The 15,259-nt window shown below is 44.7% G+C and overlaps 1 protein-coding gene and 1 pseudogene across 5 annotated transcripts in view; one reads left to right on the top strand and one right to left on the bottom strand.

The window, feature by feature from the left end:
* Positions 1–1,160: 1,160 nt before the first annotated feature.
* On the bottom strand, positions 1,161–8,520 carry LOC144306997 (heterogeneous nuclear ribonucleoprotein A1-like; annotated as a pseudogene). The gene is made up of 3 exons (XR_013373955.1): positions 7,920–8,520; positions 5,914–6,069; positions 1,161–5,303 (listed from the first exon to the last, which is right to left on the bottom strand). The product of XR_013373955.1 is annotated as a heterogeneous nuclear ribonucleoprotein A1-like (transcript).
* The window catches only part of MTARC1 (mitochondrial amidoxime reducing component 1), a 30,537-nt gene continuing 22,751 nt past the window's right edge, over positions 7,474–15,259 (top strand). For 3 of the 4 annotated variants that reach the window (XR_013373950.1, XM_077886537.1, XM_077886536.1), the window contains exons 1-2: positions 7,474–7,745; positions 11,094–11,267. Coding sequence is in view for 2 of the 4 variants with exons in the window: in XM_077886537.1 (XP_077742663.1) it covers positions 7,474–7,745; positions 11,094–11,267 (446 nt within the window). In the remaining 2 variants the exon portion in view is untranslated. Of the gene's footprint in view, positions 7,746–9,849; positions 10,130–11,093; positions 11,268–15,259 lie in introns of those variants that run through there. The other variant, XR_013373951.1, reaches the window with a different exon arrangement.

The raw sequence follows: 15,259 nt of genomic DNA, 5'->3' as shown, positions 1-15,259 counted from the left end.
GAGAGGATAATAGGATGGATGTAATCCGTTTCAGCCTAAATATCTATGGTGAAGAACAATGTTCGAAGACAGATCTTCCCTGAGCACTAAGGGGCTGGGGAGAAAGGATTTGCTTTGCTTTTGGAGACTCTCCCTCTACTGATTTAAGACATTTTCCATTTGTGTGCACAATTCTGGTGAGATCTCGGGTCGTACTGTTCTAGGCTGACAGTGCCTCTACCCTGGGCCAAACTGGTCAGGCTCCTTTGAAGCCCCTTCTCTACCAGGGCTCAACCTTGACTCTGGCCTCACCAGGCCTGCATCGTGGATTGAGTTCCTCATCTGCACCTCGAGATGTGTAAGACCTGGGCTTGCTTTCTGCAAGTCGGTTTAGCCAAAGTCCTCCTACCCTTGATGTTTCCATTTGAGAAAATTTCCATCCACTGGTCCTCTCTCTGTGCATCTTGGCTATAAATGCCCACTTGTCTTGAATCCTCTTGCACAGTTGGTGGGAATGCAAGCTGGTGCAGCCACTCTGGAAAACACTATGGAGGTTCCTCCAAAAGTCGAAAATAGAGCTACCCTATGACCCAACAATTGCACTACTGGGTATTTACTCCAAAGATACAGATGTAGTGAAATGACAGGACACCTGCACCCCAGTGTTCATAGCAGCCATGTCCACAATAGCCAAACTGCGGAAGAAGCCCTGATGTCCTTCAACAGATGAATGGATAAAGACGATGTGAGATATATACACACACACACACACACACACAATGGACAATGGAATATTAGCCATCAGAAAGGAATACCTCCCATTTGCTTCGACGTGGATGGAACTGGAGGGTATGATGCTGAGTGAAATAAGTCAGTCAGAGAAGGACAATCTTATGGTTTCACTCATGTGGAATATAAGAAATAGTGAAAGGGACCATAAGGGAAGGGAGGGAAACTGGGAAAAAATTAGAGAGGAAGGCAAATCATGAGACTCTTGACTCTGGGAAATGAACAAAGGGTTGCAGAAGGGGAGGTGGGGTGGGGGATAGGGTGACAAAGTGATGGGCATAGAGGAGGGCACTTGATGGGATGAGCACTGGGTGCCATACTATATGTTAGCAAATTGAATTTAAATAAAATATAAAAAAACAAATCCCCACTTGTCTTTGCTATGTTCAGAGTTGAACCCTATATAATATCTCCATTGGAATGGTCTTCTTTTATTTTTTTAAAGACACATTTATTCAGCGTCATGATCAGACTATTACATTTAGCAATCAACAGCATGGGTGCAAAAAAAAAAAAAATCTACATTAAAACCCTTTGTTGGAATGCTTTCCACTTTCCACAGAACAGAAACTAAAATAACCTGTTATACAATTAGTCACAAATACAGTCCTCGAGTTTTTTGCCCGTACCCATGAGTATTGTCTAAAACATGTCTTCTATGTAGCAGCTAGGCCCTGCCACCACTGTGCGTGGCTGAGTTCACAGATCTGTTGTAACCTGTAGCTTCCCTGTCCCTTCTCTGGCTCTCCTCTCCTGCTAAGCTTTGTTTCCTGGCAGTAATTAAAACCTTCTGTCACTGCCATAGCTGCTGCTGCTGCTGGAACCGCCATAGCCACCTTGGTTTCGTGGTTTGGCAAAGTATTGGCCTCCACCACCAAAGGGGCCAGAGCTTCTGCCTCCAAAATTTCCTCCTTTCATGGGTCCAAAATTTGAGGATCGATTGTTGTAATTGCCAAAATCGTTATAGCTTCCGCCACCTCCAAAGTTGCTTCCATCATTACCAAATCCGTTATAGCCATCCCCACTGCCACCCTGTCCACCACCACCTCGACTGCCACCGAAGCCACCTCGACCACTGAAGTTCCCTCCACGACCAAAGTTGTCATTCCCACCAAAACCACCTCCACGACCACCACCAGAGTTTCCAGAACCACTTCGGCCTCTTTGGCTGGACGAAGCACTAGTCATCCCTTGCTTTGATGGGGCTTTCCTTACTTGACAGTTGTGGCCGTTCACAGTGTGGTATTTTTGAATGACAATCTTGTCTACAGAGTCATGGTCGTCAAAGGTCACAGAAGCAAAACCTCTCTTTTTGCCATTACCTCGGTCAGTCATGATCTCAATCACTTCAATTTTCCCATACAGTTCAAAATAATCTCTTAGATGATGTTCTTCAGGGTCTTCTTTGATGCCACCAACAAAAATCTTTTTCACACTTAAGTGGGCACCAGGTCTTTGAGAATCTTCTCAGGAGACAGCCCTCTGGTTCCACGACTCTTCTGTCCACCTTGTGCGGCTGAGCGTTCAAGGCCGCGTCCACCTCCTCCACGGTGGCCTACGTGAGGAACCCAAAGCCTCTGGAGCACTTGGTGTTGGGGTCTCTCATTACCACACAGTCCGTAAGCGTCCCCCATTGCTCAAAATGGCTCCTCAGACTCTCATTGGTTGTTTCGAAGCTCAAACCCCTGATGAAGAGCTTCGGCAGCTGCTCAGGCTCTTTGGGAGACTCTGACTTAGACATGATGGCGGTGGGAGGGGACACCTTAACGATGCTTACTCGGCGGCGTCCAGGGGCAGAAAGCCATTGCAATGGTCTTATTTTTATTTTTTTATTGACCTATAACATTGTATTAGCTTAAGGTATACAGTGTAATGATTTGGTGTATGAGTGTATTAGGAGATGATCACATAGTAAGCTTAGTTAAAGTCCATTACCTCACACAGTTAAAATTTTTTCTTGAGATGAGAACTTTTAAGATGAGCTCTCTTACTAACTTTTAAATTCACAACTCAGCATTGTTAACTATAATCAATATGCTCTACATTACATCCCCAGAACCTATTTCTCTTACAACAGGAAGTTTGGGTCTTTTGACCACCTTCATTTATTTTGCCCACCCCCCACCCCCTGCCCTAGGCAACCACCAGTCTCTTCTCTGTATCTATGAGTTGTTTTTGTTTTAGATTTCACATATGAAGGAGATCATAAGGTATTTTGTCTTTCTCTATCTGACTTACTTCATTTAGCATAATGCCCTCAAAATCTATGCACTTTGTCCGGCATGGCAGGATTTCATTTTTTAAAATAAGGCTGAATAATACTCCATGGTAGGTGTGCACCACATTTTCTTTATCCGTTCATCTGTCCAGTGGACACTGAGGTTGTTTCCATGTCTTGGCTATTGGAAAAAAATGCTGCAATGAACATGGGGGTGCATAGATCTTTTCAAGTGAGTGCTTACTCTTTCTCTGGATAAGTATCCACAAGTGGAATTGCTGGTTTGTATGGCAGTTCTGTTTTTAAATTTTTAAGGAAAATTCATACTGTCTTCCATAGTGGCTGCACCAATTTACATTCCCGCCAACAGTGCAGAAGGGTTCTCTTCTCTCCACATCCTTCCTAACACTTGGTATCTCTTTTTGATAATAGCCAATCTGTTGCATGTAAGGTGGTATCTCTTTGCGGTTTTGATTTGCATTTTCCGGATGATGAGTGACGTTGAGCACTTTTCCATGTACCTGTTGGCCATTGTAGGTCTTCCATGGAAAGATGTCTATTGGTTCTGCTGCTCATTTTTAAATTGGATTTTTTTCTTCTATGATTTCATTGTATGGGTTCTTCTTATATTTTGGTTATTAACCCCTCATCAGATATGTGATTTGCAAATAATGTCTCCCATTCTGTAGGTTGCGTTTTCATTTTGTTGATGGTTCCTTTTGCCGTGCACAAGCATTCTAGTTCCATGTGGTCCTGCTTATTTACTTTTGCTTTTTTTTGCCTTTGCTTTTGGTGTCATATAAAAAAAAAATCATTGCCAAGACTGATGTCAAGGAGCTTGTCCCCTGTGTTTTTTTGGTGTCTTGAAGTTTTATGGTTTCAGGTTTTATGTTTAAGTTTTGAATCCATTTTGAATTGATTTTTCTGAATGGTGTAAGATGGGGTCCAGTTTCATTCTTTGCAGGTGACAGTTTTGCCCCTGCCATCTTTTGAAGTGACCACCCTTTCCCCTTTTTATATTCTTGCCTCCTTTGTCATATATAATTGACCACCTATGCATGGGCTTCTCTCTCTCTCTCTCTCTTTCTTTCTTTTTAAAAAGGTTTTACTTATTTATTCATGAGAAACAGAGAGAGAGGCAGAGACATAGGCAGAGGGAGAAGCAGGCTCCCTGTGAGGAACCTGATGTGGGACTTGATCCCAAGACCTGGGGAACATGACTTGAGTCAGAGGCAGACACTCAACCTCTGAGCCACCCAGGTGCCTTGCATGGGTTTATTTCTTCTCTCTATTCTGTTCCATTGATCTACATATCTGTTTTTATGCTGATACTATATTGATTTGATCACTATAGCTTTCTAAGAGTTTGAAATTAGGAAATATGATGCTTTCAGCTTTTTTCTTTTTTTCTGAAGATTGCTTTGGCTATTCAGGGTCTTTTGTGGTTCCATACAAATTTTAGGATTTTTTTCTTTTCTTTTTTTTGTAAGATTTTATTTTTTAGTAATCTCCACACCCACTATGGGCTTGAACTCACAATCCCAAGATCAAGAGTCGCGTGCTCCACTGACTGAGCCAGGCAGGCACCTTAAGATTATATTTTTTCTATTTCTTTGAAAAATGCCATTAGAATTTTGATAGAGATAGCATTGACTCTGTAGCTTGCTTTGTATTTTATAGATATTTTAACAATATTAATTCTTCCAATCCATGAGCACAGAACAATTTTGCATTTATTTCTGTCTTAATTCCTTTGATTAATGTCTTATAATTCTCAGTGTATAGATCTTGAACGTCCTTGGTTAAATTTATTCCTAGGTATTTTATTCTTTTTGATATAATTATAAATGGGATTGTTTTTCTTAGTTTCTCTTTCTGGTAGTTTATTGTTATGTATAGAAATGCATGGGGCCCCTGGGTGGTTCAGGTAGTTAAGTGTCTGCCTTCAGCTCAGGTCATGATCTTGGGGTCTTGGGATAAAGCTCTTCGTCGGCTCCCTGCGTGGTGGGGAACCTGCTTTTCCCTTTCACTCTGCCACTCTTTCGCTTGTGCTCTGTCACTCCCTCTCTATGTCAAATAAGTAAAATCTTTTAAAATTAAAAAAAATGAAACTGATCTTTGTTTTTTTTTGTTTGTTTTGTTTTTTTTACTGAATTCAGTTATTCTAATAGTTTTTGATGGTGTTTTTTTGGGTTTTCTATATGGGCTCTTCTGTTACCTGCAACGCAGATGGATTTGCTGCTTCCTTTCTGATTTGGGTGCCTTTTATTTCATTTTCTCGCCTCGTTGTTCTGGCGAGAAACATTTTTCCAGAACTCTGTTGAATAAAAATGGGGGAAGAGTGGACATCCTTTATTCCTGATCTTACATGAGCAATAGTCCCCAGTGAAGTCTTCCTAACGTTTTTACAAGTCTCAGAATACTTTTTTCTTTAACAGTCTGGCACATCAAAGAGAAGCCTGAGACTGAAACCACCCTGCCCCTCGTGGCTGACCGTGTTGTGGGAAACATGGCCCGATCTGAAAGAGGCAGGGACTGAGGTCAGTGAGTGCAGGGTGGGTGGATGTTCCCTTCTTTTTTTAAAAATGATTTTTTATTTATTTTTCAATTTATTTTTTAATAAATTTATATTTATTGGTGTTCAATTTGCCAACATATGTTATAACACCCAGCGCTCACCCATCAAGTGCCCCCCTCAGTGCCCATCACCCAGTCACCCCCACCCCCCACCCACCTCCCCTTCCACCACCCCTAGTTCGTTTCCCAGAGTTAGGAGTCTTCATGTCCTGTCTCCCTTTCTGATATTTCCCACTCATTTTTTCTCCTTTCCCCTTTATTCCCTTTCACTATTTTTTATATTCCCCAAATGAATGAGACCATATAATGTTTGTCCTCCTCCGATTGATTTATTTCACTCAGCATAATACCCTCCAGTTCCATCCACGTTGAAGCAATGGTGGGTATTTGTCGTTTTTAATGGCTGAGGAATATTCCATTGCATACATAGACCACATCTTCTTTATCCATTCATCTTTCAATGGACACCGAGGCTCCTTCCAGTTACCATACCTATTCTAGTAAAGCTGTTAGGAAAGATAGAAAGAGATGGAATACTTCGCAACTCGTTCTATGAGGCCAGCATCACCTTAATTCCAAAACCAGACAAAGACCCCACCAAAAAGAATTACAGGGCAATGTTTAAAAAAAAAAAAAAAAAAACATTAAAAAAAAAAAACCAAAACGGAGAATTATAGACCAATATCCCTGATGAGCATGGATGCAAAAATTCTCAATGAGATACTAGCCAATAGGATAGAACAATACATTAAGAAGATTATTCATCATGACCAAGCGGGATTTTTTTTTAAAGATTTTTATTTATTTATGCATGAGAGACAGAGAGAGAGAGAGAGAGGCAGAGACACAGGCAGAGGGAGAAGCAGGCTCCACGCAGAGAGCCCGATGTGGGACTCGATCCCGGGTCTCCAGGATCCCGCCCTGGGCTGAAGGCAGGTGCTAGACCGCTGCGCCCCCCAGGGCTGCCCTGGACGTCCCCTTCTGCCCCGAGGCCTCAGGACCCGAGGCCGGTGCCCGCCTTCCAAACCCCGGGATCGAATCCCACGTCGGGCTCCCGGTGCATGGAGCCTGCTTCTCCCTCTGCCTGTGTCTCTGCCTCTCTCTCTCTCTCACTGTGTGCCTATCATAAACAAACAAATAAATAAATAAATAAATAAAATAAATAATATAAAAAAAATAAAAATCAAACCCCGGGAGAGCGCGCCCGCCCTAGCGCTGCAGGGGGCGCCTTCGGCCGCCCGCGCGGCTCCGACCTGCGGCTGCGAGAGCCCGGGGGCAGCGCCGGCTCCGCGCCAGCCTGGGGGGCGGGGGGGGCGAGTGCGTCTCCCCGACTCCCATTCCCGCAGCTCCCGGGCCGCGGAGCAGGCGGGGCGGGGGCGGGGGGGGGGGCGCGGGAAGGGCGGCGCCCCCTTCTCCCCAAGGCAGGGCTCTCCCCGCTGCCGGATTTCTTTTCTTTTTTCTTTTCTTTTCAAGATTTTATTTATTTATTCATGAGGGATAGAGAGAGAGAAGCAGGCCCCATGCAGGGAGCCCGACGTGGGGCTCGACCCCGGGTCTCCAGGATCACGCCCTGGGCCCACGGCAGGCGCCAAACCGCTGCGCCACCCAGCTCTCCCCGCTGCCGGATTTCTAGTGGCGAAGTCACGCTCTGTGCCGCAGGGGTGGCATCCAGGTTTAATAAAACCCCACAACTGGGTAAGGAGAGGGGTCACTCGTGGTGACCTTGGGGAGGGGTGACCCGGGGCCGCCGCTCGGGCGAAGGGCGGGATGCGGCGAGCGGCCGGGAAGGGCTCCGGGCTCGGGCTCCGGGCTCCGGGCTCCGGGCTCCGGGCTCCGCGCCAAGGCCGCACCTCCCCGGGCCCGGCGGGCGGCGGCCGGAGCTGCAGGCGTCGCGCGCCGCGCGCTGGGCCATGGGCGCCGCCGGCTCGTGGGCCCCGCGCCGCCTGGGCCTCCCCGCGCCCTCCCGGCCCGCCTGGCTGGCGGGGGCGGCGCTCGGCCTGGCCGCCGCGGCGCTGGGGACGGTGGCCTGGCGGCGCGCGCGGTCCCGGCGGCGCGGGCGGCTGCGGCAGGTGGGCACCGTGGCGCAGCTCTGGATCTACCCGGTCAAGTCGTGCAAGGGCGTGCGGGTGAGCGCGGCGGAGTGCACGGCCCTGGGGCTGCGCTGCGGGCACCTGCGGGACAGGTAGGCCGGGCTGCGCGGGACCCGCGGGGCAAGGACAGCGAGGGCGGGGACCCCGGGGCCTCTGGGTCCCGACCCGGTGCGCGGGGACAGCCGCGTCTCCACCTGCGCCGCCGGCCCCGGACGTGCTCGTCTCCGCCGGGCGGACGCGTTGCCTCCCCCCCCCCCCCCACGCACCTTAGTTTTATGAATCGTCCCCGGACAACCCGGGGCGGCGTGGGGCCGCGGAGCCCAGCCCCGGGAGAGCGCGCGGAGTGGGGCCCGGGACCGCACGGGCGGCAGGTGAGGCCGAGGCTCCTTGCGGCTGCACCGGCGCCGTGGCGAGCGCTGCTCACGCCGGTTCCCGCAGGCGATCCTTGCAGGATACCGGGACCGAGGCCGCGCCCCCCAGCGGTGGAGCCGGGACCCTCGTGTTCTTCAGCACACCGGGGCTTTGTAAGAGTCGTGTTATTAGGCCCGACCTGGAGGGCCTCGAGCTGCGTGGATTCTTGGGGTTCAGGGCAGGTTGCGGACGCCCGAGCCGGCCGCGCTCTTCCCCGCTGGCTCCGGGGTCAGGCCAGCCCGGAGCCTCACTGTAAGGCTGCGCTTGAAGCTCTTTCCTCCCAGACCAGCCCTCCCAGCCCCTGCGGGGGGACACAGAACCAAGGGGGGTGCCGTAGCTTTCCCCCCTTGCCAGCACCCTGACAGAGGACAATCCGCAGCATTAGTGAAAGGTGAGCTATGCATCTTTGCTTCGGGAAGGAAGCCAAGAGTCCTGGATATTTCATGGTTTGTACAGGGTTCACTAACTCTGAAAGATGAGAGTGTTTATTGAATTCGTTTTATAGGCCCCAGAGCCAAAGGGTGTTGTAATTTCACTCTATCGACTGGGAATATTGACTGAGCTCATGTAATAGTAAATAGCCATAAGAGCTGGCATTTATGGCAGACACTATATTCGTCAACCCCCTACCACCAGCTGGGATCGCTGGAGTCAGTGTGACAAGTGCCAGGGAGCACAGGGAAGGGGCACCCCAAAGCATCTGGGGTGGTCAGGAGTGACATAGCTTGAATTGAAAATTTAAAAATAATTATGAACTTTCCAGGCAAGTTAATTGGGAGAGGAACATTCTAGACAGAGATGGGTAAAGACCCTGGACTTGGATGAAGGTAGGCCTGGGGGAGAGGCGAGGGCACTCGTGGGGAATTACCAGAAAGAATTGAAACTGGCTGGATATGTGTACACCAGTGTTCACCCGGTGAGCATTACTCACCCCCTGAAAGGTGGAATCAACCCAGATGTCCATCCACAGGCAAATGGATAAACAGCACGTGGTATATACACACGATGGAATATAGTTTGGCCACAGAAATGAACGAAGTTCTGATACACCCTACAGCATAGATAGATCTTGAAAACATTATGTTAAATGGAATAAGCCAGACACAAAAGGACAAAGACATGATCCTAATTATAGGAAGCTGCTATAGTAGGCATGCTCATAAGGACAAGAAGTGGGGTAGAGTTTACCAGGCCTCAGGGAGAGATGGGGGTGGGGTGGGGAGTTATTGCTTCATGGGTCAAAGTTTTTATTTGGGGTGATGAAAAAGTTTTGGAAATAGTGGTGAGAGTTGCATAACACTGTGAAGGTTACTTAATGCGGCCGAATTGTCCACCTAAAATGATTGAAAACGTACTTAAAAAAATATCCATTCTCTATTGGTGGACAGCTTGGGCTGTTTCCACTGTTTGGTGGTGGGAATAATGCTGCGGTGAACATCAGTGTAGAAGTATCTGTGTGAGGCCTCTTTTCAAGCCTTTTGGATATACCAAAAGAGCTTGCCAGGCATTTTATGTTGTGTATATTTTACCACGATAAAAAGATTGAAGAGAAAAAGGTTGGCCTGCATGAGGGCACAGGGATTGTGAAGGGCTGGGAGAGCAGCTGAGTTTTGAAGGGTCTTGCGTGCCTTGTTGGAGTTAGAGTTTCGGAACAAAGTTCTGAAAACAGGAACCGCAGGGGGATTTTTCATGAGGGGGTAACGTGATTAGATGGTTTAGAAAGATTACTGTCAGGATGCCAGCTGGCTCAGTGGAAGGAGCCTGCAACTCTTGATCTCAGGACTGCAAGTTGGACCCCCCTCCTCTTGGGCACAGAGATTACTTAAAAATATTTAAAAGAAAAAAAAGAAAGAAGAGAAAAGGATGATTCAATTGCCATCATTACCTGGAAGAATTAACACCTGAAGAAGAATGTTCATGTGCTGGTACCCAGGATTTGGAGCAGGCCAGAGCTCAGTCTGGGTCCAGGATGAGGACCCATAAATGGACAGTTCAGGAAAGGGCTCCCACTAACCTTATTTTTCTAGTGTAGCTGCAACATCTCAACCATGATGACCTGCTGGAGGTGAGGCAAGGAAGCTCTTTAACACCTAACATATTTGCCAGCATTTTCTGTTGATGGATTCCCAAAGCACAAGCTCACTTCTCTAACTGTAATCATTTGATCCTGTGTGACTTGAAATGACTAAAATGTCACTGTGTTTAGCTTCTTCAGTAGCTGAGAAATAACCTATATGGATGACTCCCCACCTCCCACCCCTGAACAGTTTACTATTGCTTTTATATGTCCATTTATCTTTTTTTTTTTTGGGGGGGGGGGTAGTACCTCTAGATGAGGACTATTGTACCAGAAAAAATATTGTCCGTAGTGTAACGATAGACCTTTGAGCAAATTGCAGAGTTCGCTGTGCTGAATATTGAAACATTAATTTTTTTAAAAGGTGGGGGTGGACGTGGCCAGGCGAAAGTGGCATGGGATGCCACTCCACTGAACTCCATGCTCTGAGAGCAACAGAGCCACAATCGTGTTATTTCAATCTGCAGGGGCCATGTGTCTGCTGTATGCCAGGGCCTGTGCTTCCTCCTGCCTTTTTATTTTATTTTTTTATTTTTTTTTTCATGACCTCCTGCCTTTAAAGTCTTTCCAGGAAATAGTTTCTTGTCATCTCTTTGGGGCATGTTTAATGAGAGTGGTCAGAATTTTGGGCACTTGAGATGAAAATATACTAACATCTTTGATTTCTTGCCATCAAGGAGCTCAAAATGTTCTGAAGATAATAAATATGTTGGATGCTTGAGTGGTTATGAAACCCTTTGAAATTAACTCACAGACTCACTCTTGCTGCTGAGTTGATGTTTAGGATGGACGGATTGACAGACAAGACAGATACACACACACGCACACAGACTCACACACACCAGGCTTATAGGGAGCACATCAAAGAGGATAGTGCAGGCCTGAAGCTCCCACAGGAGACTGGTGGCCTAGCATGGTGGGTCATGCATATCTTGTGTTTTGAACTTGGCAGGTTTTGGCTTGTGATCAACGAGAAGGGGAACATGGTTACGGCTCGGCAGGAACCTCGCCTGGTCCTGATTTCCCTGACTTGTGAAGGTGATGTCCTGACCCTGAGTGCAGCCTACACGAAAGACCTGCTGTTGCCCATCAAGACACCCACCACGAATGCAGTGTACAAGTGCCGGTAAGGAAGGGATGGGTCTTACTCCTCGAATGAGTGTTTATTCACGCAGTTTTGAGGAAGGGTGAACTATGGAGGAATCCTGAGAAATGTTGTCAGTGATTAATCATTGATGGCATTTGTAGGGCAAAGTCCTCAACATCACGATGATGTAAAAGAAAGAGGAACAAGGAAGCAGCTTCAGAAATGTATGTGAATGTGGGGTTGAGAGACGTAAAAGTCCTAGGTAGAAAACCATGGGAATAAAAGCATGTCTGCAAGAGAAAAATAACACACTCAAAGGATGAAGGACAAAAGTGAGGTGGGAGTGACAGTGGACGATGTCCAGGAAGAGGTGAGGTTAGATCCATGTATTCCCATTGGACTTGCCCTAATTCACCTGGGAAGACTGGGAACCTTCCAAAGCTGAGTTGGGAAGGGAGTCGCAAATGTTTTTGTGAACTAATGAAAGGACATTCTGTAATAGAAAAGACAGATACGGGATCCCTGGGTGGCGCAGCGGTTTGGCGCCTGCCTTTGGCCCAGGGCGTGATCCTGGAGACCCGGGATCGAATCCCACATCAGGCTCCCAGTGCATGGAGCCTGCTTCTCCCTCTGCCCATGTCTCTGCCTCTCTCTCTCTCTCTCTCTCTCTCTCTCTCTCTGTGACTATCATAAATAAATAAAAAAAATTAAAAAAAAAAGAAAAGAAAAGACAGATACAAAAAAAACAAAAACAAAAAGAAAACAACAAAAAAAAGAAAAGACAGTGCAACCAGGAGAGTGACCTGACTGGCACATGCCCAGGGGTCTGCTGGATAGTGAGGGTGGAGATTTCAGCCAGGAAAGTGCATTGCTCAGAGGCTCTTTCCCTGACATTAGAAGGAAGGAAACTTTAGTCTGGGAAAACTAGCTTTGCTTCTGAGAACTTTAGTTCAAGGAAACTTTAGTCTGGGAAAACTAACTTTGCTTCTCAGAACTCTTGTCTTCCCGAAGTGATTTTTTATCGCATTATGGGGAAATTAGAATTTGGTCTAATTATACTCTTGTCATCATTTCTGCGTTTTGAATTAAGATGTGTGGTGAACGCTGAATGTAGTCCATAAGTCTGTCATAGAAAATAGCATCACGTCAAAAAAATATAGATCCGAGTTAGCTGGAAAATGTCTAAAGACCCCAAAAAGTTTATAAGATACAATACCCATATAATTTCTGCAATATTTTATAGTTGCAGACATAATGTTCTTACTTTAATTTGATGTTTTTAAAATTATAAATGTAATATAATTTTTATATATAAAATTATATATATTATATATATAATTATATATATAATTATTATATATTTTTATATATAAAATTATAAATGTATATATAATTATATATATAAAATATAAAATTATAAATGTAATATACATTCATAGTTGAAAAATTGGAAAATACTAAAAAAAGGAGTAAACAGAAACCTATGAGATAACGATAAGTAATATTCTGATGTTTTCCTTGTAGTTAATACCTTAAAAGAAATAATATAAAAATCAGAGTCTTGAATACTGTCATATACTCGATATATTGAGTACTTTTTCATATTGTTAAAAATCTTCAAAAATAACAATTTTCATGTTGACCTAATAGTTCCTTCTGAGAGTGTGTCCTACAATGCATCTTAACATGTTCCCACAATTAAATATTTGGATTGTTTTCCATTTCTTTCCAGGTGTGAAGAAGACCGTGACGAAAATCTTGGTGTAAATCTTTGTTCAGAATGCTTATTATTTCCTTAGGGAAAGATTTTTAGCAATGGTTTTGCTAGAAACAAGAAACTTTAGACTTCTGATATATGTTGCTAAATAGTTTTGCAGAATGGTTATACCAACTCTATAGCCACCAGTATTTTATGGGTGGCTAATTGCATTCTGACCACTATGTTCAAAAATATTTGACCATTTTTATAGGAAAAAAGATGGCAATTTCTTGTTGCTTTAATTTGCATTTAATGTGTTGTCTGAGGCAAACTTTTTATTTTTACCATTTTTTAAGTACACCCTACACCCAACATGGGGCTTGAACTCATGACCCTGAGATCAAGAGTTGCATGCTCTACCAACTGAGCCAGCCAGGTGCCCTTGAGGCAAACTTTTTAATTTGTCTGTTGCAATTTGTATTATATGTTTGCTCAAATCCTGGTTTCTGTTTATTTGCCATGACTAGGTATCTACCCATACTTTCTTGTAGTTATTTTTTCCCATGTAATTATTAATTCATTTGAAATTATGTGAAAGCTTTTTTCATGGTCCCATGCAGGCTCTTTGGTTCACTCTCAAAGACTAAACAAGAGCCTGTTTAGAAATTACAAAATGAGAAGGTTTAGACACATTACGATAGTTCACAGATATATCAAAAGAAAGAAAGTAAGAAAGAAGCCCATGCATATGTGGTCAATTATTTATGACAAAGGAGCCAAAAATATAAAAAGGGGAAAGGATGGTCTCTTCGATAGATGGCAGAGGCAAAACTGTCACCTGCAAAGAATGAAACTGGACCCCATCTTACACCATTCAGAAAAATCAATTCAAAATGGATTCAAAACTTAAACATAAAACCTGAAACCATAAAACTTCAAGACACGAAAAAAAAAAAAACACAGGGGACAAGCTCCTTGACATCAGTCTTGGCAATTATATATATATATATTTTTGGATATGACCCCAAAAGCAAAGGTAAAAAAAAAAAAGCAAAAATAAATAAACGGGACCACACAAAACTAGAATGCTTGTGCACGGCAAAAGGAACCATCAACAAAATGAATAGGCAACCTACAGAATGGGAGAAATTATTTGCAAATCATATATCTGATGAGGGGTTAATAACCAAAATATAAGAAGAACCCATACAATGAAATCTTAGAAGAAAAAAAATCCAATTTAAAAATGAACAGCAGGACCAAATAGACATCTTTCCATGGAAGACCTACAATGGCCAACAGGTACATGGAAAGGTGCTCAATGTCATTCATCATCCGGAAAATGCAAATCAAAACCGCAATGAGATATCACCTTACATGTGTCAGATTGGCTATTATCAAAAAGACAAACATTATATGGTCTCATTCATTTGGGGAATATAAAAAATAGTGAAAGGGAATAAAGGGGAAAGGAGAAAAATTGAGTGGGAAATATCAGAAAGGGAGACAGAACATGAGAGACTCCTAACTCTGGGAAATGAACTAGGGGTGGTGGAAGGGGAGGTGGGTGGGGGGTGGGGGTGACTGGGTGATGGGCACTGAGGTGGGCACTTGACGGGATGAGCACTGGGTGTTATTCTATATGTTGGCAAATTGAACATCAATAAAAAATAAATTTATATAAAAAAAAGAGAGATACCAAGTGTTAGGGAGGATGTGCATTCTGCACTGTTGGTGGGAATGTAAATTGGTGCAGCCACTATGGAAGACAGTATGAATTTTCCTTAAAAATTTAATAACAGAACTGCCATACAATCCATACGAAGTTGCTCAGAACACAGAAATGTGGGAAGAGAAAGGAAGAAGGCAGAGAACAAATTGTGCTAATTTATTTAATCTTTAATTTTAATTTAAAAAAAATTTATTTATTTGACAGAGAGCGCGAGTAGGGTCAGTGGCAGGCAGAGGGAGAGGGAGAAGCAGGTTCCTTGCCAAGCCTGACTCAGAGCTCATTCCTAGGACCCTGAGATCATGAGCTGAGCTGAAGGCAGACTCTCAACCAGCTGAGCCACCCAGATGCCCCCAAATTGTACTAAATTATTTTTATTTTTTATTTTTAAAGATTTTAGTTATTTATTCGAGAGAGAGATAGTGACAGAAAGCAGGAGTGGGAAAGAGAGGGAGACGCAGACTCCTTGCTGAGCAGGGAACCCGACGTGGGGTTCAATCCAGGACCCTGGGATCATAACCCAAGCCGAAGGCAGATGCTTAACTGACTGAGCCACCCAGGCACCCCAAATTTTGCTAATTTAAAGACCTCATATTTATGAAT

This window comes from Canis aureus, chromosome 38 (genome assembly GCF_053574225.1).
Source record: "Canis aureus isolate CA01 chromosome 38, VMU_Caureus_v.1.0, whole genome shotgun sequence".
Lineage (NCBI taxonomy): Eukaryota > Metazoa > Chordata > Mammalia > Carnivora > Canidae > Canis > Canis aureus.
This window is presented reverse-complemented; position numbering and strand designations above follow the sequence as displayed.